Source organism: Macaca nemestrina, chromosome 16 (genome assembly GCF_043159975.1).
Source record: "Macaca nemestrina isolate mMacNem1 chromosome 16, mMacNem.hap1, whole genome shotgun sequence".
NCBI lineage: Eukaryota > Metazoa > Chordata > Mammalia > Primates > Cercopithecidae > Macaca > Macaca nemestrina.
Window position 1 is genome coordinate 66,933,062 of NC_092140.1, and position 22,074 is coordinate 66,955,135.

A 22,074-nucleotide genomic window follows, 5' to 3' on the forward strand; every position below is an offset into this window, starting at 1 on the left:
GAGTATAAAAATTATACCTTCTAAGGCTATATAATGATTTTTGTAAAGCAGCTTGTGCAAACCTGGCACTTAATAAATGCTGTAACATACTAGTATTGTTGTTATAATGAGTCTTGTAACACATAGCCTGAAATGGGGGGGAAAAAAAACCTTAAAACAGTTATTTTATTAATAAGTTGGTGAGAAAGTGAACATAATTTTATTATAATTAAATTTGAGTTCCTTATTTGTGGATCGTGTTATAGTGGAAAATTTTACTATTTTTTAAATCTTTGTTTTTGAGAGAGGCTCTCACTCTGCTGCCCAGACTGGACTGCAGTGGTGCAGTCATGGCTCACTGCAGCCTCAACCTCCCAGACTTGAGTGATCCTCCCACCTCAGCCTTCCAAGTAGCTAGGACTACAGGTGTGTGCCACCATGCCCTGGCTAATTATTTCTCTTAACTTTTTGTAGAGATGGAGTCTTACTATGTTGCCCAGGCTGATCTTCAAGTCCTGGGCTCAAGCAATCCTACCATCTCTGCCTCCCAAAGAAAGAGTTGGGATTACAGGCATGAGCCACTGAGCCCGGCATTTTATTGTTTTTTTAACAAAGTATTTGTGATATGTCACTTAATAAACCTTATTGGAAAGATAAGGAGTAACACCCCCCATTATAATAATCTTTAATAAGTAAAGCTATAACTGCGTACAATAAGGTTTGTATATACGAGGAGAAAATAAGCAAGAGATTACATTAGATAAATAAAATTATTCAGATTGGAAAGTTCGTAAGAGTTGTACTACCAAATGGGTTTGGTAAAACTACAGAGCACATTGCTTCCGTGTTCTACTCCAGAGAGCGGTCTTTTCAGATCATGAGATTCCGTTAATTGCAAAGGTTTCTGGATTCCATTATTGCGATGTTTTCCTTCCTCTTCCAAATAAAATGAAAGCCAATAGAGAAAAGTAGTACCATTGCAAAATCTAAGACCTTTAGAAATAGAATAATTAATTAGTAAACATGTTATTATTATTATATCATAATAGTTTTAAATGAGTGTACTGTGTTCTATATTTTTTAAGTCAACAAAAGTTACGCAGGGTACTACAATGCCCCATCAAATTTAATGATTGGTGACAGGTGTAGATGTCTGACCTCTAGTGGCTATAGCTTATAGCTGCATTTTCGTTGATTGAGTTAAAAAAAAAAAAAAAAGACTAAGGAAATAAGTCTTCTTAGATCCTAATAATAGAATTCTACCAAGTAAGTGTACGATTAGTGTCCCTGAAGTTCTGCTGGTCTAATTGTTGGGGTACTACCTCAAGGAACAGAGGTCAAAACCAACTTCGTTAATCTATGAATTTAAATGCTTGCAATGTGTCAGCAGATCCTGCCCTGAGGCCCAGCAGCCAAGCAATCTCTACAGCTTTTTTTTAATAGACATTGTAAAGTTCATAACAAGCTCTCAATGTTGATATTCAACAACATGTCATAGGCTTGCATGAAATATTTTTAAAATCCTGATAGGATATCTATGTATGACAATGTATGTTTTTATTAGATATCTATATGAATAATATATCTTTCCTAATGTGTAGGTGTGTGTTTCTTAAATATTTGGGGGTTTAAATTTACAGCATTACTGTTCCTCATATACTCCACCATGTTTTTGAGACAGCCCTTCTGAGTTCAGGGTGCTGCTTATGACCAAGAAACCAAACGGAATTGACCAACAATTTGAGGACATAAACCTGATTATTTTGAACCACTGAACTTATAGATGCTACATTTACTATGATGCCCCAAATTGAAAAAAAGTAGGAAAATTTGTATTCAGAGTTGCAAAATAAAAAAGAGAACATTCTGCCATGCAATAGTAACATATTTGTCTTTAACATAAACCATACCATAATACTTGATGTAATTTATTCTTTTTGTGCATTGTGTCTCCACTGAGAATTCTTATTTCTCTCAGTAACTTAATGAATTGCCAAGTATTTATGGCCAATATGGGTCTCCAGTATTTTTTTAAATTTCAAATACCATATGGATTATAAAGTTCCACATACTTTAAGGCTTCTATGCTAACACTTGTAGCTTGTTTAAGAGAATGTATGTGAAATGGAACAACTAACAGTTACTGTATCTTGTCCTCCTTGTCCATTTACCTGCCGTCAGCACCTTCTTTAGCTTACCAAGGGTACTGTACTCTAATTTCTTTCTTTTCTGCCCTCTGTATGGTACATTTCTAGTCTTTGTGTTTTGTGTTACCATAGAGACAGGAGGTGCTCCAAAGCCCAAAACCCCGAGAAAGCAGACTGGAAGCAGGTCTTTGAGGAAACAGTCCCTGTGGACAAGAGAAGCCTGAGGCAAGAATCTACGGCAGTAAACGGGAAGAGGGGGATTGTGTGGCCCAATCTGATTGTGTGTCGACAGTCTCAGAAAGCACAAGCTCTGCCAATGCTGTGTTAAAAATGAGTTGTTTACTGAAACCAATTTTACAGAGACCTCAGTGCAGCCTGGGATTTCATAGGAATCAAACTTGGTGTTTTATTTGCAAAAAAATAACTGAAGTGACACTGACCTATTCCTTTTACTATTTTCCTCATTAAAAGGGAGCAGCTTCTGAAAAAGGTCCTCTTTGACTGACTTGTTTTGCTGATCAAAAATCTCACCTTTAAAATAAAGGTTCATATTCTTCGACTCAGCAAAAACCATCAGAATTGAACCTGCCGTTTGAGTGCAGGAGACTCTACAACCAGCACCCAAATCATTGATCCAAATATGCTAGTTATAGAAATAAGTAGTTTCTATTTATCCTAAGTTGTCATGTAGTCATGTACTCCCTTCATATTTTAGATAACTTACAGCTTTTAAACGTTTCTCTGTATTTAATGAATTGTTATGTTTCCTACTATATTAACTCACGTCATACTTTTTAATATTTTTATTTAGGAGGAGGCTTCTGAAAGATTTAAAAATAGTATAGATTTTTGTTTCTCTTGTCTTTTTCTTAGAGATGTGATGTGAGGTCCTGTAGGGGAAGTGGGAAGAAGAGAAAAATGAAAAATTTAACAACAAAATAATGTGAAATAGAATTTAAACGAACAGATGTTTTCTGAATTACCTTTAAAACCAGTTTCTTTTTTGGAATGGGAAAAGATCCATGCTCACGGTGTTTGATGGACATTTTTTCACAGATCTAGCAGTCTAAGCAGGGAAGACTTCAGAGAAATTCAGAGAACATCAATATTTCTTCCTAGGTTATCTGCACAAAATTGTCCTTTGAAGGAAGAAGGCCACTTGTCTGTAAATCTGTAAATAGGAATAAGGATGAGTAGGGCTCTCTCACTTTCCTCAAACTGACAGTAGGAGGCAGTAGTGTACTAGCCTGAGTACTCTCTTTAGGGTAATGTCTGTGACTCATGCCAGATTTCTCTTTTTCACTCATTTCTAGAAATACATGAAACTAAAATCTTAGAAATCATTTCAGATTTCATAGTGAAGTTTGGTACCGTCAATCTAGTACAAGATAATGCTGCTATGCTATGAATAGAACAATAAAAAGAGGCCAGTCTGTCAGTTTCTCATAGTGGCAACACTTGAACCTAACCCCCACATAGGTCTTGATCCAATATGAATAGGAGAATAGCATGGAATAAAGGTCAATCTCATTTTGAAAGGAAGGAGAATTAGATTTAATAAATTAGATCCTCCTAATTTTCATTTATTTACTAAAACATGTACAGAACTAGTAAGTAAAAGTAGAAGAGTCTCTGAACGGTAACCCAGTCTCCCCATGCCTAGATGGCTGGATAAACAGATGCCAAAACATAGACGGTAGCAACAGTAGGCTTGTCATTATTAGCATTCAAATTTTGTGAGTATATTTTTAATCTTTAGCCTTTGTCTATTTTGCCATTCACAGAAGCTACCTAAATCAAAATTATCTAGAAATGTATAACTGCTCCTTCCTCTTTATATGAAACAAAATCACAATGAAGTGCTAAATATTGGAACAATTCATTTTCACTTGATTGTTTATAATATATACATATGCAACTCAAAATAATGTATAGGTAATAGCACTGTGAAAAACTCCAGGTTCTAGATCTGTGCTGTCTAATATGGTAGACAATAGCCAAGTGTGGCTCCCTTTTTTTTTTTTTTTTTTTTTTTTTTTGAGATGGAGTCTCGCTCTGTCACCCAGGCTGGAGTGCAGTGGTGCAATCTCGGCTCACTGCAAGCTCTGCCTCCCGGGTTCACGCCATTCTCCTGCCTCAGCCTCCCAAGTAGCTGGGAATACAGGCACCAGCCACCACACTCGGCTAATTTTTTTTGTATTTTTTTTCAGTAGAGACGGGGTTTCACCATGTTAGCTAGGATGGTCTCGATCTCCTGACCTCATGATCCACCCTCCTCGGCCTCCCAAAGTGCTGGGATTTCAGGCCTGAGCCACTGAGCCTGGCCCAGGTGTGGCTCTTAAGCTCCTGAAATGTAGCTGGTCTGAATAGAGATCTGCTATAAGTATGAAATACACATTTGATTGTGAAGACTTAGTACAAAAAAATGCCAAAGATATCATTAATATATTTTTGCTATATCTATGTCAAAGTGAGAATATTTGACATTGGGTTAAATACAACACTTTATTAAAACTAATTTCACCTGATTTTTTTTTCAATGTTTAATGTGGCTTCTAGACATTTTTACCTTGCATGTATAGCCCATTTTTGTCATTCTCATTAAATTTCTATTGGACAGTTCCATTCTAGACTCAATGTTGAGTCCTCAAGGGACCCAAAAGCATAAAAAATGTACAATAAACCAAAAATGATATGTCATCAGCTGTATCTGGGTAGTATTACCCCAAAGTGTTTCTTTTTTTTTTTTTTTAAGGTTTAGTTTAAAACATTAAGTGAAACAAAATGATAAAATCATGCCATGCTTAGGTTTAGTCACTCAATAAATAAATTATCAAGCCCTTATTATGAGGCAGGCACTATGCTAGGGCTTGGGAATACACCAGTGAATAAAACAAAGATACCTACCTTCATGGAGCTTATGTTCTAGCAAGTTAGGTCACAGTTAGATGGATATGAATTAGATTTCTTACTACTTGAACATATGTTTAGACATGGCTAATGTAGTATATATGTAGTAATAGGCCAGAGAGAAGTAAAGGAACACTTCTTTTCTTTTTTTTTTTTTTGAGACAGAGTTTCGCTCTTCTTGCCGAGGCTGGAGTGCAGTGGCACTATCTCGGCTCGCTGCAACCTCCACCTCCCAGGTTCAAGCAATTCTCCTGCCTCAGCCACCCGAGTAGCTGGGATTACAGGCATGCACTACCACACCCAGCTAATCTTATATTTTTAGTAGAGACAGGGTTTCTCCATGTTAAGGCTGGTCTCAAACTCGTGACCTCAGGTGATCCGCCCACCTTGGCCTCCCAAAGTGCTAGAATTACAGGCATGAGCCACCACGCCCAGCCGTAAAGGAACGTTTCTATGTATATAGTCATACATAAAATTATTTTATTATAAAATGGTTATAAACACAAATGTATCCCAGGATTGAATTTTCTAATGAATAAAAACATTATTTTAAGCAGATTCTTATTAAATGCATACCAAAAATCAACCTGAAGTATTAAGTCTACATGGAAATTTTTTAAGAGTCTATGAACATATAATCGTATTGTTTTACAGTACTGGACACCCTAATTGGCTTCAGGTTTTCCCCAGAATTTTGAACTACTAAGCAAATATTGTTTTGCATGTTCATTATAGAAATGACAGGATCTTAAATGTTTCAAAAACTTCGCACCTAGGATGGTGGGCTAAACCCTCATGAAATTAACTAATAAACTGACTTAACCATAATTTCAACTCATGATCACTGAAGGAACAGTTGAAGAAACTATAGCTGTTTGGCTTGGAGAAGAAAAGATTGAGAAAATATAGTATCTGTCTTCAAATATTTGAAGGGCTGGTGGGTGGAAGAGGAATTGGATTTAATACAGCTGTAATGGAAAAAATCAACAGAGCCAGTGACTAAGATTTCAGAGAAACAAACACTGGATAAATCTAAGGTAAAACATGTAATTATTAGAGCTGACCAAAGGTAGAATATATTGCCTGATGAGATTGTGAGGCAATGACTCGAGGTCTTCAAACTGAGGCTGGAGAGCCACTTGATAGGATGCTAACTAAATGTAATTCAAGCATTGGCTAGGTGGTTCCACCAAGTAACAAGGGGTCTTTCCATTTGATTCTACATTACATGATTCTGCGAATCAAAATGAAATGAAACAGAAATAGCATAAGTTATTCAGAAGAAATACCTGTACATTCAAAATGTCTAATAAATGTTGAAGAAGTATAAGAAATAAAGGAATACACTTAAAAGCACACTATGTGATGAGACTTAGAAATGGCTTCAGAAATATGTTCTAGTCCTAAAGCATTTTAAAATAGTTAGCTAGTTAGTTTCTAACACAGCTCCCAAGTTATTAGCACTCGGAATCAACCTCTCCCCAGCCTCTTCATCCTGGGGAAGTGTTCTTTCCATTTCATAGACATTCCAAATAGACATTCCAAACAGCATGTCTATTTGCCATGGCCTAATCATGTGTCCCTGAAACCATGAGGGCCAATGATCTGGACTCAATTTGCCAGAGGCAAATAGCAAAGCCTATGTGGCCTTGGCAGTTCATGGACTTCTCTAAACCTCAATTTCCTTATCTATAAAATGGGCTTGTTGATACCTGCACTTTGGGATTGTTGTAAAAGTTTTAAAATAGCATGTACAGTGCAGGCACAGTGGCTCACACCTGTAATTCCGGCACTTTGGGAAACTGAGGCAGGAGAATCACTTGGGACTAGGAGTTCTAGGTGAACATAGCAAGACCCCGTCTCGATTTTTAAAATTTTTAAGTTGCCAGACATGGTGATGCTTGCCTGTATTCCTAGCTACTCCGAAGGCCAAGACAGGAGGATACCTTGAGCCCATGAGTTCAAGGCTACAATGAGCCATCATGGCACCACTGCACTCCAACCCGAGCAAGTGACAGAGCCAGACCCTGTCTCTAAAAACAAAACAAAAAAAGATAGCATGTAAAAGGTTTATCAGGTATGTCATATGTGTTTAATAAGTATACTGTCAAACCATACCCCTGTATTATTTCTCTGCCGTCTCCCTCATGAACCACCAGATCAACTGACGAAATTACTTCCGACCTGGCATCTATTAGCTGACAAGCCACTACATACTTTAGAAATATTTATTTAATATCTGCCAAGCCACCTCCAGGTGACCACAAGTGTATAGTAGTCTGAGACAGCTGTCAATAACTGAGAGCATGACTGATAAACAGATGCTATGGTTGGTTTCAGTCTGTTAGTATGAAGAGCATGAAAGCGTGGTTTGAGAATGTGTTATTTGAAGTAGTAGTAGGGCATATGTAGGAATGTTTAGGGAGGCCATGGTGGATACAGTATTGGAGCTCTGTTGTCAGGGCTGGAAATGCAGATATGAGTCTTCTTCCTAGAGGAAATGATTGAAGCTGTGAGATCTTGATGGAGAGAAGGTAGAAAGGGCAGAAAAGTGGGCCAAGGATGTAACTGTGAGAAATGGCCGCATTGAGAGTTATGATTGTTTGGTAGAGGTTAGGAAGGTAGAACAAATTACTAAAAAAAAGATTTAAAATGAATCATCAAAAAGTAGAAGAGCAAGCACGGTCAAGGGCCATATCATGATAGAGCACATTAACCAGGAGTCTGAGGACTTAGTTTTATCTCTGGCTCTGCCTGAAAGTTATCTCTGCTTTCTCAATTTTATGTCAAACAAGGTAAATATACCCATATTACCTATTTCACAGGGCTGTTATAAGAATCACATAAGTGGATATACAGGGAAAGTGTTTGCAAACTATAGAATAACCATATATAAAGATAATATGATCATATCTATATTATTCCATAATAATGTTCAAAGTCACAAATAACATCTACATTGACTTCTAACACCAGCTACATGAAGTTAAGCCAGATTTCACAGGTAACAGTCCTCTAAAAGATTGCCTTCACTTCAGTACCAGCTGCAGATTTGAGGGTCCCTAGGTTACCCTCACTTTGATCACTTGACTACAAATTCAGTGCTTCCTACTACCCTCTCAAATTCAATAATTTGCTAGAATGACAGAATTCAGGAAAGTACTTACTGTTACAGCTTTATTATAGCAAAAGAATACAAATCAGAAGTAGCCAAAGGAGAGACACATGAAGCCCCTATTGTCCTCAGAGATGCATCACCCTCCCTGCACATTGATGTGTAAGGATGCACAGGGGATTACCAACCAAAAAACTCACCTGAATATCAGTGTCTTGAGTTTGCACTGAGGCTTTGTTACTTAGGCACAATTAGTTGAATCATCACCCACATGATTAAGCTGAAGCTCCTGTACCCATCTCCTGCTCAGAAATCAGGCTGATAATCATTTGGCTCAAAACCCCAACCCTCTAATCACATGATTGGTCTTTCTGACTTGGGTAACCCCCATCCTGAGTCATTCATTACTATAAACTATCTAGGGGCCCAACATGATTAAAAAATTCCAAGGCTTTAGAGGCCACTTCCCAGGGACTGGGACAAAGACCAGCTGAATTCTTTATTACACACATTCCAAAACATTGCAAATGTAAGAGGAAAAAGAGGCATGAGTAAATGCAATTGAGTTTAGGAGTTTTGATGCTTTGGGTAATATTGTAAGAAGCAATTTCAATAGAGAGGTATGGAGGAAAGCCAAATTAGAATTGCTAAGAATTGAGGGGAGAGATGAAAAAGAAGAAGGCAGATATGGAGAAAAGTATCCAACTCAGGTAGCATATTACAAATCAGGAAGATAAGCAGTCAAACAGAAGAGTTTACTTTACTGTTCTCTTAAAAGGCTGAACCTATCCTGGGTGTCGTGTGCACAGAGCCTGTGTCATCTTGAACTTCCTTCTAGCCCTACACTCAATTAGAAAAACTCAGCATAGGAAACTGTGAAATGGCAGTGCTGTCTTTGAATTTTATTTAAAGGGTAGTGATACAGAACGAGAATGAATAGAAGTTTACATATGAGTTTCTGCAAAGAAAGTTCTTCATCAATTGTCTCCTCTATTCAAAGATATTATCTTCTGCTTTGCCTACTGTGTTTAGATAGGGAGAGTATTGTTTTGTTTAGTTGTTTGTTTTTACTTAATTGGTTTTAATAAGTGTTTCTGGCACCCCTAAAAGATTTTAACTATATGCAAAATGACCTTTTGCTCTTTGAATTATTTTTATATATTTTCAATACATAAGATAAACAGCAAAATGAAAGCAAGGAAAGACAATTATTTATAGCATCAGTAAATCAACGGTAAGGAAAACCACAGGGATATGGGCTGCTGGCGGCCACCACTAACTTCCGTTACTGCATAGATTAAAAACATATATTTGTCACACACTTTACTATCATGTAGACCCAGTGGTGCTTTAAAATTGTATTTATGGGTGATTCTTTTTCCTTCACCAAAGTAAAGCCATTGCTGGGGTGAAACAAAACAGCTACTTAGTAGGTCAAAGTAATAGTTAGAAGCAAAAGGTAAAGAATTGTGAGGAGAGACCAAATTTCAGGAACACAGAATAGATACAGTCAATTTATAGACACCAGAGTTCTACATTCTTCTTCCTGTCAAAGCTGCCACAGACTCACCATTGACCACAAAAGACAGGAGCTCAATTTTATATTTCATCTGAGAGTTGGCACTCCTAAGAAGCCAGTGCCCATTAGAACCACAATGTGAGGGGGGATCAATACTGACTTAAAAGGAATAATGCCTCTTTCTGAACCATAACTGATATTTCCTGCAGCAGAGAAGTCTTCCCCAAGGGCCGTCTGCTAGGGCCTTAGTTAGCCTTACCTTCTTAGCTCAAGAAGTATAACAACTATTGGTTGAAATATTTCCTCATTTAGATGCCAAGTTGCATATATTCATATATATATATAAAATTTTTTTGTCAGCAACTTTCCTAGTTTCCTGTGTCTTTTGTGTTTCTCAAGAAGCAATGGAAATGTTAGCACAGGATGATTGAGTTTTTTTAAGCTTTCTTTGTCATCCAAATCTACGCTCTGCCAAAGGTCATGTGGGACCCAACACTAGATGTAGCTTAAGGCCTTTATTCTCATTTTTAAGTCCAGTGGGTATCAGTAGTTAAGAGGCATTCAACTCTCCAACAACGTTCAACTTTTAGTTCGGTTTCAAAGAAAAAGCTGTGGTGGGTCTCTAGATTTAATTCTTATAGTAAGAATCCTATGAAGAATTACATTGAAATGAGTAAGTATTCCTATCTTAAAGGAAAATAGCATGTATTCTCATCGTGTTTATTTCCACAGAAACACAAATACAAGATGTGTGGATTGCATTTTCATAGTGAATTGGTACTAAGAATAGCAGCTGGTTCTTTGCCTACCAGTACTACAATCAACAGTGGCCCTGAATATTGGCAGTAGTCCTAGATATATTGTACATAGAGATCAATTGTAGTATCTTAAACAGAAAAAAAAAAAGGGCCTATGATTCAATTTGTAAAATAATAAAAGAAACTCCTCGCCTTGAAGAGTTAATCATCCCACTTTGCCTTAATATTTTTAGTTTCCATTTAAAAGTGTGTATGGTGAAGGTTTGAGTTGAGAAAAAGAAATGTTTGTCTTTTTATTGATACCCCAGCCTTACCTTTCATTGAGTCCATATGTCCTAGGTATCATCTTGCATTTGTAACTCACTTCATATGAGAAGAATGGGCCCACCTGCCTCAAATTACAATTTATTTATGCTTCTGAGCACCTAGATCAAGTATAGATTTTTCTCCAACTTACAGGGTTGTGGGATCACTCTGTTGTTTGCACATCAACCATTTAGAAACAGCACATGTTTTTGCATGGAATTTAGGTCTCCAGCCCACACAAAGCCACCAATAACAAACTTCTAAAATAATGGTAATAACAGAAGACACCTGGCCTTGACACATTATAATAAGATTTCTGTGTAAGAGTGAATTTCTGGGGTCAGCGGGCACAGTGGCTCACACCTGTAATCCCAGCACTTTGTGAGGCTGAGGCGGGTAGATAGCTTATCCCCAGCCTGGCAACAAAGCCAGGCTTAAACAAAGTGAACTTCCAACTTGAGCACTTCCTCTTCCTGCACTATCTCTAATTATAGTGGGATAGGCAACCTTCTGTCCAGCTTCGTTTACCTGCTTTGCAGTTTAAGATCTGACTTGCTCAGTTCTACAGTTTTGGTGTCCCATGGCTGGAGACAAAGCAAAAAGAAGGTGAGGACCAGAATGGGGGCTGTTGGGGTGCTGAGAGCTAATGTGAGGGCTGGGAGTGAAGAGTTGTTAAGTAGGAATTTCTAACAAAGCTATAAACATCCTTTAAAAAACTCTTGTGCACTTTTCTATTTCTTCAGTGGTCTTAGGAATGGCCTCTCCTTTTTATACTGTTTTGTCTGTTGCTTCTCATGAAAGATTCCTCACCTGAAACCACAGAGGAGATAAATACCATCATAGTTTTTCTCTTATCATTTTGTCCCTAAAGCAAGCCCACAGCTATTTTGAGTTTTCTCAGAAGGATAGAAATGGTTTTGCCTGCCTTGGCCCGTCCAATATTATTTACCTAAGTCTCCAGAGAAGTTCAAAGACCAAACACTAAAAGAAAAACTCACGCAATGCTTGGATCTGGTATAGATCAAGGAGTACTAAGACATTCAAATAGATATGCAGTCCTTGTTTTTGGCAGCATGCAGTTCATTAGCGACCTTGACAAGAACTGTTTGAGAAGAGTAAAGGGTCAAAAGCATGATTGGAGTGGGTTCAAGAGAAAAATAGGGAGAGAGAAATTGAGAGAGTAAGTATGGGCAATTCTTTCAAGGTATTTTTGCTATAAAGGGAGCCAAGAATTTAGATAGCTGGAGCAGGATGTGGAGACAAATAGAGATCCCCCCCCACCTCCTAAATTTATGATTATTAGAGCTTCTCTGCTGAGGGGAATGAGCACCTGGAGAAAGAAACCTTTACAATGCAGCAGAGAGAGGGCAAAGCAGCCAGAAGGATGTCCTTGAATAGACAAGCAAAAATCACATCCATCACTCACCTTGAGGGCTGTCCTCAGAGGGGAGCTTGGAAGGTTGATTCATCCTAATAGGAGGGGCAGATGTAAGTGTGTACAGTAGGCAGATAATAGGTGTTGGGGAACAGGTGAGACACGTGCAGGGGCTCCTTCTGATTGCCTCTATGAATGAGTTAAATGAGAAAGAGGGAGGACATGTTGGAAGTTTGGAAGAGTGGGGAAGGTGTGAAATAGTTGTCCAGGAGAATGGAAGAGTGAATGGACTAGGGAATTGTAGTGGGTTAAAGGTCGTGCTTTTGAAGTTCATAGGCATGAATCTAAGTGAGACCAGGAAAGAAATGGAGGATGTGTGTGACCTTGGACATAATGTGTTAAGGTAGTTTACATGGGTGTACTATCTGCTTTACAAAACTGTTGCGAGAATTCAGTGTGTCAGAAGGCATTTTGAAGTATAAGTACAGGACACCATTATTATGACTTAGCTTTGAATTACTTAGCACTTTCCTTTGGCAAAAAGGTTTTCAGATTTCTTGAAGACAGCCTCAGTATCTCTAGAGACAGCATTTGGCGTCAACCACTGATTTACTCAGTAACTAAGTCTAAGCAAATGACTTAACCTTCTTTCGCTTTTACCCCTCAGTCTATATGCTGAGGGTGGTAATGTTTGAAGTGCAACAAATGCTTTATACATAAAAGTACTATATAAATACAGGCGATTCATAAGATGGTATGTGTGTATGAGTTTTGTGTGTATGTGTGTTTGTGCGTGTGTATATATATATAAAGTTGTAATAATTTGCCTACCAAGTTCAGTATTTCTCTGAAGGAAAACCACTGACTTTAAAAATTCTGATTAGAAACTTTCCTTCTTGCTTTCATTCAAGAAAGAAATTAATGGCATTACTATTCAAACTAATGCTTATCTTGTGTCATAGATTGTGGAAATAATTTCTTTACCCAACACATATTTATTGAGCACCTACTGTGCACCAGCGACATTGTAGGCACTAAAGCTATAGCAATATTTAAAACAATGTCCCTACTTTCTTGGAGTGCATACATGTGCACGCACATCCACACATACACATTTCATATTCCAGACCCATATTTTGGCTAATTTAATTTCTTCTTTGCCATTTGACATTTAACTAGAGTTTCCAATAGCAGAATAAACTGGTTTGTTGGAGATACCATCATGATGGAGTGGTTTGCAAGAAATCAAATAAGCAAAGATAGGAACATTTTGGGGAAGGAGCAGTAAGCTGGCCAACATTCTACGTTTAGCTACAAATGCAGTTTTCAAGCATTCTTTGGGACAGAAGTGTGGGTGCTAGAAAAGAAAAGGATGTGGTCATAGGAACTGCAGGAATACCACATCTACTGTGCTCTTTCCAGCAAACACAATATGTACAATATAAGCTACAGAGCATACACTCCTTTAAGAGAAAATCACTGCTCTATTAGATTTTGATTTTTGAGTAACAATTGCCCACCTGATATAGAAGGTGAAAGAAAAAGTGTGTTTATTTTCTTCCAGCAGCTAAAAGGTGATCATACTTCTAAAATTTGTTGAGATTGTCCAAGAAAGTGTGTAAAATCCTCATCCGTCACTGGAAGCCCCTGGTCAGGAAATGACAGTGCAGTAAATATCTTCAGCAGCCACCTTTTAATGTACAAGCTGTTTTCAGTTGGAATTTTCAGCACTCACATAAAACACACTGTCATGAGTGACTGCTTGTGCTCCAAAGTCATTACTGTTGGGACAATGGAACATCTCTCAGAGAATAACCAAAAAACTTTAAATGTCATGTCAGGTTTGTTGAAGCCATTTTCAAGCCCCGTTCAAGGTTACATGAATATTGAGGTTGTCTGTTTCTTATAAGTCACCATTATCATCACTTACCAATAAAAGGATGTATGTGTATATGTATATATGTACATGCATATATGTGTAGATGTGTATATACTTGACAATTACATATAACATTCTGGTTTGCTAGGAAGTTTTATTTGTTTGCTTGCCAAGTTCATTATTTCTTTTTTTTTTTTTTTTTTTTTTGAGACGGAGTTTCACTCTTGTTCTCTTGTTGCCCAGGCTGGAGTATAATGGCACGATCTTGCCTCACCACAACCTCCACCTCCCAGGTTCAAGTGATTCTCCTGCCTCAGCCTCTTGAGTAGCTGGTATTACAGGCATGCGCCACCACGCCCAGCTAATTTTGTATTTTTAGTAGAGATGGAGTTTCTCCATGTTGGTCAGGCTGGTCTCGAACTCCCGACCTAAAGGTGATCCACCTGCCTCGGCCTCCCAAAGTGATGGGACTACAGGTGTGAGCCACTGCGCCTAGCCAAGTTCATTATTTCTTTAAAGGAAAATAATTGACTTTTTAAATTCTTTTTTTTTTTTTTTTTTAGACGGAGTCTCACTCTGTCGCCCAAGCTGGAGTGCAGTGGTGCGATCTCGGCTCACTGCGAGCTCCACCTCCCGGGTTCATGCCAGTCTCCTGTCTCAGCCTCCTGAGTAGCTGGGACTATAGGCACCTGCCACCATGCCCGGATAATTTTTTTTGTATTTTTAGTAGAGACGGGGTTTCACTGTGTTAGCCAGGATGGTCTCGATTTCCTGACCTTGTGATCCACCCATCTCGGCCTCCCAAAATGCTGGGATTACAGGCGTGAGCCACCACACCTGACCCTTAAATTCTTAATAGAAACTTTTCTTCTTGATTTCATTCAAAAAGGAAATTAATCTCATTATTATTCAAGCTAATGTTTATCTTGTGTCACAGAGTGTGGAAATTATTTATCCAACAAATATTTATTGAGGACCTAGTTTGCATCAGGGCCATTTTAGGCCCTAAAGTTACAGCAGTAGTTAAAATAATGTCCCTACTGTCTTGGAGCACACATTCTAGTAAGACAGACAATGGACAAGTGAGCAAATATATGATGTGTCCAGCCATCATCAGTCCTGTGAAGGAAAACATGACAGGGAAGGATAGAGCATTGCCAAGGGCAAATGCTATTTTGGATGGGTGGCTAGAGAAGGCCTCTCTTTTTAGGTAGTGTTTGAACAGAGACCTGAAAGAAATATGGGACCAGGCCCTGATAATAACCACGTGACAGGCATGTCAAGCATAAAGGAAGAAGGAAATGGGCATTAGTGCTAATGAAATGGTTGGCTGTTATATTTTAGTTTATTCTTAAAATCCTGTGTGATTACTTTAAACCTGTCTTACTCTGTTAAATGTTTCTTTGTTCAGTCTATGTAAGAAGACTACTTATTTATTAAGAATAATTACTTTAAATGTGTTTTATAATGTGCACAGTCCTTGGTTTTCATGGTGATAAGTTTTATGTTTCTTTTTTCCTTACTGTAGAAAATCAGAAAGTGCAGTTGACAGAAGGGTCACGTTCACACTACAATATCAATTGCAACTCAACAAGGACTCCAGTCGCCAAGGAGCTTAATTATAATCTAGACACTCATACGTCTACCGGGAGGATCAAGGCAGTTGAGAAGAAGGAAGCCTGTAATGTAGAAAGCAACAGAAAAAAGGAAACAGAACTTCTTGGCTCTTTTTCTAAAAATGAATCAGTTCCCGAAGTTGAAGCCCTGCTGGCAAGATTACGAGCTTTATAAGTTAAACTGGTTTAAAAAAAAAAATGATTAAGCCAAATATAAAGCCATGCTCTAAACTATAACACTTGAAAAAATTGCTTTTATGTAAGTGACTTTATATAGGTTTAAATTATGACATATATTAGAAAAATAAAGCTAAATATATGATTGCAATGCTTTTTCTGTGTACTGGAGGTTTTGGTTTATTCAAGATTGTAATGGGCTTTAATGCTTTTTTTTTTTTTTTTTTTGTCTCCTGGTATTCCTCTGTTCTATATTTGGTGGTTAAATTATACATATTGCTTTAGAGAGCAGGTAGGTGGCCATGTGTTCAGCAGTGTGTCCTGAAGAAAATACCATCTTTCTAAGCCACTGGAATTTTTACTTTACTATTTTTAATCCATTAACGGATGTCAAGTCATCAACCTCAAGTCTTTACATATCCACGTATATTCCATATATATTGTTTATATAGGTCCAGGTTTCTCCCTAATTGGGATCTGTATACTACCAGCACAACATCAAAAACATGTAATTGAATACATTAGGGCCATATATGTAAGGAAATGACTGGTGACCTCATTATCATCACTGTTGAATTTGTGTTAAGTAGACCCTCTAGGGGACCATAAAGCAATACAGCACATAACGAAGAAAGATGCAATAAGAACGTATGCACTCTCTTTGCCAAATGCATGTGCTTTTGTGTAACGTGGATATAAACAGTATTGCAGTGCTGCCGAAACTCTTGGTCTTAGCTAAGAGAGTATTTTTCCCTTGTAATTATGACTCTGAGATAAAATTACCATTTTGAAATTTCCAAAGTAACAACATTTTTTAATTTTATGAATAAACTTGGAGTTGCAATTTCTCTGATCTGACAATCAATAACTTTAACAAAGATCTAAATAAGTGTGTCAAGGAAAGTTATCCTATGCAAATGTAATATTACCTCATTTGGGCATCATTGCTCTGTTAATTCTATATCAAAGAAAATAAACTTGCTACTTGCACTAAATGAAAAAAAAATGCTTTCTTTTGTCTCTTTTTTTGAAAACATATTCTGTGGATAAGCTGGGAATAGCCTGTGCTATGCAGTCTGTCTAAGCATCTATTTTGCTTTATTACATGTAATAAGTAAGTGACTGTTCTTTTACCTTCAGTTAAAAAGCAGTTATATGGAACTAGTCAGGCAAGGTCTATTGCTTTTTATTTCCTTAAGTTGCCACCTCCTTTCAGCTCCAAGTTAATAAAGTTAATTAATTAGAACTATGAACCAGGCCCTGTTTATAGACATTGGAGAATAGAGTATTCTCTATAGCCAGTGTAGGAGTAAATGTGAAGCTGTATGTATTGCTAAAGTGTGCCTTTTGCCCTCCAGTTGTAATTCCTGTTTTTCTGAAAACAAACCTTAAAAATCAAGAAAAGTGAAGGACATTTACACATTTAAGCTGACAGCACCCCTAACAGCAAGGCAGGATTGTTTTGTTTAGGAAAGAATTTAAATGAAAGAACTCTGACTATCAGTTCTTAATGTGATTTTGCAGACTTGGGTTTTTCAGAAAGAAAACTTAAATTCAACTGGATAGTTTGGACACGCCAGGAAGCAGGTAAACACTCTGGAAACTTAGGACCGGGGAGCAGCCACAGGGAAGAAGAAGCCTGGCAAGTAAAGGAAAAGTAAAGATGACGGAGACTCCCAGGGCAGAGGAAGGCAGGGAAGTCCAGTAAAGGAACGGTCAAGCTCCAGAGCATCTGTCTGCAGGGGCTGAGGACAACTTTCAAGCAAGAGGGTCAGGAGCCCAAGGCTAGCAGAGTATCAGAAGCAGCTGGCCACCCGCAGGTCAGCAGCCAACACTCCCTCTCCCTTGATGACAGCAGCTGGCTCCAAAAGGGACCATAGCTGTGGAAAGGAAACCTCTAAACCACTGATAAAGGTGAGTACCAACTCAAGGAACAGATCATTTGGAGTTACTTTACTTGGTAGATGCTCCTTCAGCAATGGGCTAGAGGTATGATTAGGGTTTTTAAATGTATAATATTTCCTTAGCCAAACCATAGCAATGACCTTAAATTTGAGGGCAGGCATTAAGGTACAAGTTTATTTTTTTGAATAAGCAGTTTGTTCATTTGAATGAGCCAGTATGATGATTAATTTTTTTTTTTTTTTTTTTTTTTTTGAGATGGAGTCTGTCGCCCAGGCTGGAGTGCAGTGGTGCGAGCTCCGCTCACTGCCAGCTCCACCTCCTGGGTTCACACCATTCTCCTGCCTCAGCCTCCCGAGCATCTGGGACTACAGGCGCCTGCCGCCACGTCCGGCTAATTTTTTTGTATTTTTAGTAGAGACGGGGTTTCACCTTGTTAGCCAGAATGGTCTCAATCTCCTAACCTTGTGTTCTGCCCACCTCAGCCTCCCAAAATGCTGGGATTACAGACATGAGCCACCATGCCCAGCCAATGATTAATTTTATGTGTCAACTTGACTGGGCCAAAGGATGCCCCAGACAAGCGGTACGGCTTTATTTCTGGGTGTACCTATAAGTGTGTTTCTGGAAGAGATGTGCATTTGCATCCATAGACTGAATAAAGAAGATAGCCCTACCATTGTAGATGGGCATCATCCGGTCTCCTGAGGGCCAGAATAGAACAGAAAGTGGAGGAAGGGCAACTTTGCACACTCTACTTGAGTTGGGATATCATCTCCTGCCCTTGCTCATTGGCCTTCCTGGTTCTTGGACCTTTGAACTCAGACTAGGATTTACATCACGGGCTTTTTTGCTTCTCAGGCCTTTGAGCTTGGACTGGCATTACATCTTCAGCTGGCAGGTGGCAGATGGTGGGACTTCTCAGCTTCCAAAATCACCTGGTCCAATCCCTCATAATAAACCTTGTGCTCTCCTTCTTCTCTTTCTTTTGACTGTCTCTCTTTCTCTAAGTTGTGTGTGTGTGTGTGTGTGTGTGTGTGTGTGTGTGTGTGTGTGTCTTGACAAGGATGTTCCATCCAGGCCAGTGACAAACCCCATGATATGGTTTGGCTGTGTCCCCACCCAAATCTCATCTTGAATTGTAGCTCCCATAATTCCCATGTGTAATGGGAGGGACCTGGTGGGAGGTCTTTCCCATGCTGTTCTCGTGATAGTGAATAAGTCTCATGAGATCTGATGGTTTATAAAGGGGAGCTCCCCTGCACAAGCTCTCTCTTGTCTGTCGCCGTGTAAGACATCCCTTGCTCTTCTGCCATGATTGTGAGGCCATGTGGAACTGTGAGTCCATTAAACCTCTTTCCTTTATAAATTACCCAGTTTGGGTTATATCTTTATTAACAGCGTGAGAACAGAGTAATAAACCCCTGATCCCAGAAAGATGATTGTGCCCTTTCTCATGTTAGTGTAGAGAATTTGGCTAGAACACAGACAACTGGGTGGTCATTGTGTTGTCCTAGATCAATGACCCACTGCTAACAAGTTTTCCCCAACAAATATTTAAAGTAACTTAAAAATAATGGAAGTAATCTCATTACATGAGCTTGTATCTCCTTTATTGTTAACATATTTGCATATTTAAACAAAATATATCAAAGACACCTAGTTTTTATATGTGGCAGTGGGTATTTCAATAATTCATATCAAAATTTTCTGGTAAGTCTAAAAAACACAATTTACAACAAGTTGCTCCAAAAGTCTTTTAATTGTTAACATACTATTTATTCAACAACAAGAACTATTAATGACATTAAAATACTAGTTTACCCATAAGTGATTATTTCCTGGGTGATTCATTTTTATTTTAAAATATGATAATCTGAAATAGATCTGCATTTAGCTAGAAACTAAATTATTTAGGCTATAACATACATTTGTGCTAGATTTCCTCTGATGAATTAAGCTTTCTTTGATATGTAAACACATGTAGACTGGAAATATTTTTGGTGATAAGCTGTGTGAAAAACTTGTAGGGACTGTGTGACTTTTGGAAAGTAATAGGTCCTAACATGTAAACTGCTAGTTTGATTGAAAACCAAAAAAGTGACATGTACTTTCTTTGCCTTTCATATAAATTATTTAAAATGTTGAAATGTAAGAATTGTAGCTGGCAGTGACCTGGTAATCATTTTTGTCTGGTGAATTCTTAAATGGTAACCAGGCATGAGTGTTCTTAAAATATGTCCTAGGGCCCCACTATTCAATCGTTTTGCCGAAGAGCTGCTGTTTAGCAAAACACGTGGAGTTCCCAAAGACCCACAGAGACCGCATAGTATTTCAGAACTGAATCCAGATCTTCCATAAAATGAAAATAATGGAACCTTGATCCATGAAGGTTCATTATTCCTAAGCAGACCTTTGCCTTTTAAAGTGGATCTAAGAAGAAGGTTAAAGCTAGAATGGGGGATAGGGCTTGAAGTAGAACAAAATGTCCTCTAATTAGGATTCAACTATAGAGGCCTCTTTGTCTCCTATTCGGCTAGTTATATTTGAGTGTCGTATTTTACTTCAACAATAGGCTCCCTTTAGGCATCTCCAAGAAGGAAGAATTTAAAAGGAACCTTGGTTTTTTTTCAGAAAACCTCTAAAATGATAGATGTTATTCTTCTATCCATTTTGAAACCCCAACCATTGGACAAAAAGTGTTTTAAAAGCTCCAGATATTGCCTTCTTGCAATTGATATTATCAACATTCACCGTGTGCCTATGGATCTACATTATTATAGATTTCTTATTTGAAATCTAATTGTTGAAAAGGCATTCTAATGACAGAATTGGAAACCAAATATCTGGATTATCTCTTCAGGACAAATTACTCATTTTCATTTACAACAGCTTTTTAAAGTATTTTAGTAAGTTTCTGTTGTGTTACTTAACTACTTTTTAACAGTATTTAAAGATTAAGACTTTCCATTTTTATCTTGACATTTTTATCTCATGTTATATTTGGACTATAACCTCATTAGCAAAAATTTATTTTTTCTCCTTATTTTCTAACTCAGGGTTACTAGCATTTATTTTAAAGATGAATGTCCAATCAGAATCTATCTAATCTTAATATTTTATGTATAATCTGAGTTTGTGTGATTGATGGTCAAACATAAGGCCTATTATAGGAAGCTATAATAAAATAATTAGATTAAACAGATTAAAACAAATGTTCTGGTTTCTTGAGAGTGGGACTTAGTCTTCAGGTATGTATATTCCAGTGGAGTTCTACCTAAAGTATCTGCTTTCTCACAGACATGACTGGTTCTGGTGGAGAATATTCATGTATGCATCAAAAAAATAGAAGATTGACTATAAATATTTAATATGTATCTAATTTAATACACTTAATAGCCGTAAAGGCAAATATAGTTAGGTGCAGATATTAGTATATAGAAATGTCTATTTACATATTTGGTAATTGTTTCCTTTCAAGGCTTAATCTGTGTGAAGTATTCTCTATTAAAAGCCTACAAAATTAGGCAACAAAAGCTTAGACTTCATAACTAAAGTACCCAATTCATCAGGGATGAAATCAAAATCAATTTTGATTTTAAAATGGGATATTTCTTTCCTTCCCTTATTTCAGGCACAAACACATGGCTCTTCCAATGCAAAACCAACTAGGTGCCTAATAAAAGCAAACAGGTGCCTCTCCAGCCTGAAGAAAATGACATTTTCTCTGGAGGGCCTCATCTTGAAACCTTTCCTTTCCTTAATGACCTAACGAGAGCCATTCTGATGAGTGTAAGAGCCATGACTGACATTCCACACCTGTGGCCTACCCAGGCATAAGAGTCCAATTTGACTGTGATCATAAATAAAATCTTGTAGTACTGTTATAGGATGTTTGGCAAGGACAAGAATTAAGGCACCTTTACAACTCCCCAAGGAATCTGGTGATATTTCTAACATGATTTCACACATCATTCTGTCCAGCCTGACCTTCCTTGTGTCACCTTCCTGAGTTATAGCTTGTATCCATTACCCTCTCCTCCTTCCACAGCCTCTCCCCAAAATAAAGAATTGCTGACTGGAAGAAAACAAACCTGTGTTTTTTTGTTTTTTTTTTTTTAAATCTTTATAAGGACATTGGTTAAAATGTTCTGGAAATCATGCCATACATTTTCTGCAAAATATTTACTGCCTCCCTTAGATTAAATGTTGTATCTCCCGTTATGAAATGAATACTGAAGGTCTCTTAGAGATTAAGGGACCTCATCAAGAAGTGTCCAGCCTCATCCCTTAATAACTTCGGGGCCCGGGATCTTAGAGGAAACATTGTCTATTCACCAAGTCCACCAATTCGCCACCCAGCTTCTCAGTGATTAGTTCCTTTATGCTGG

General features: G+C 37.8%; 1 protein-coding gene across 6 annotated transcripts in view; it reads left to right on the top strand.

Moving 5' to 3' along the window:
* The window catches only part of LOC105485577 (diaphanous related formin 3), a 498,294-nt gene extending 476,575 nt beyond the window's left edge, over positions 1-21,719 (top strand). For 4 of the 6 annotated variants that reach the window (XM_071081263.1, XM_071081264.1, XM_071081269.1 and 1 more), the window contains one exon: positions 15,517-15,936. In XM_071081263.1, the coding sequence (XP_070937364.1) occupies positions 15,517-15,779 (263 nt within the window). In that variant the 3' untranslated portion in view covers positions 15,780-15,936. Of the gene's footprint in view, positions 1-15,516; positions 15,937-17,305; positions 17,696-21,317 lie in introns of those variants that run through there. The other 2 variants (XR_011614754.1, XM_071081266.1) reach the window with 2 other exon arrangements.
* The last annotated feature ends 355 nt before the right edge of the window (positions 21,720-22,074 follow it).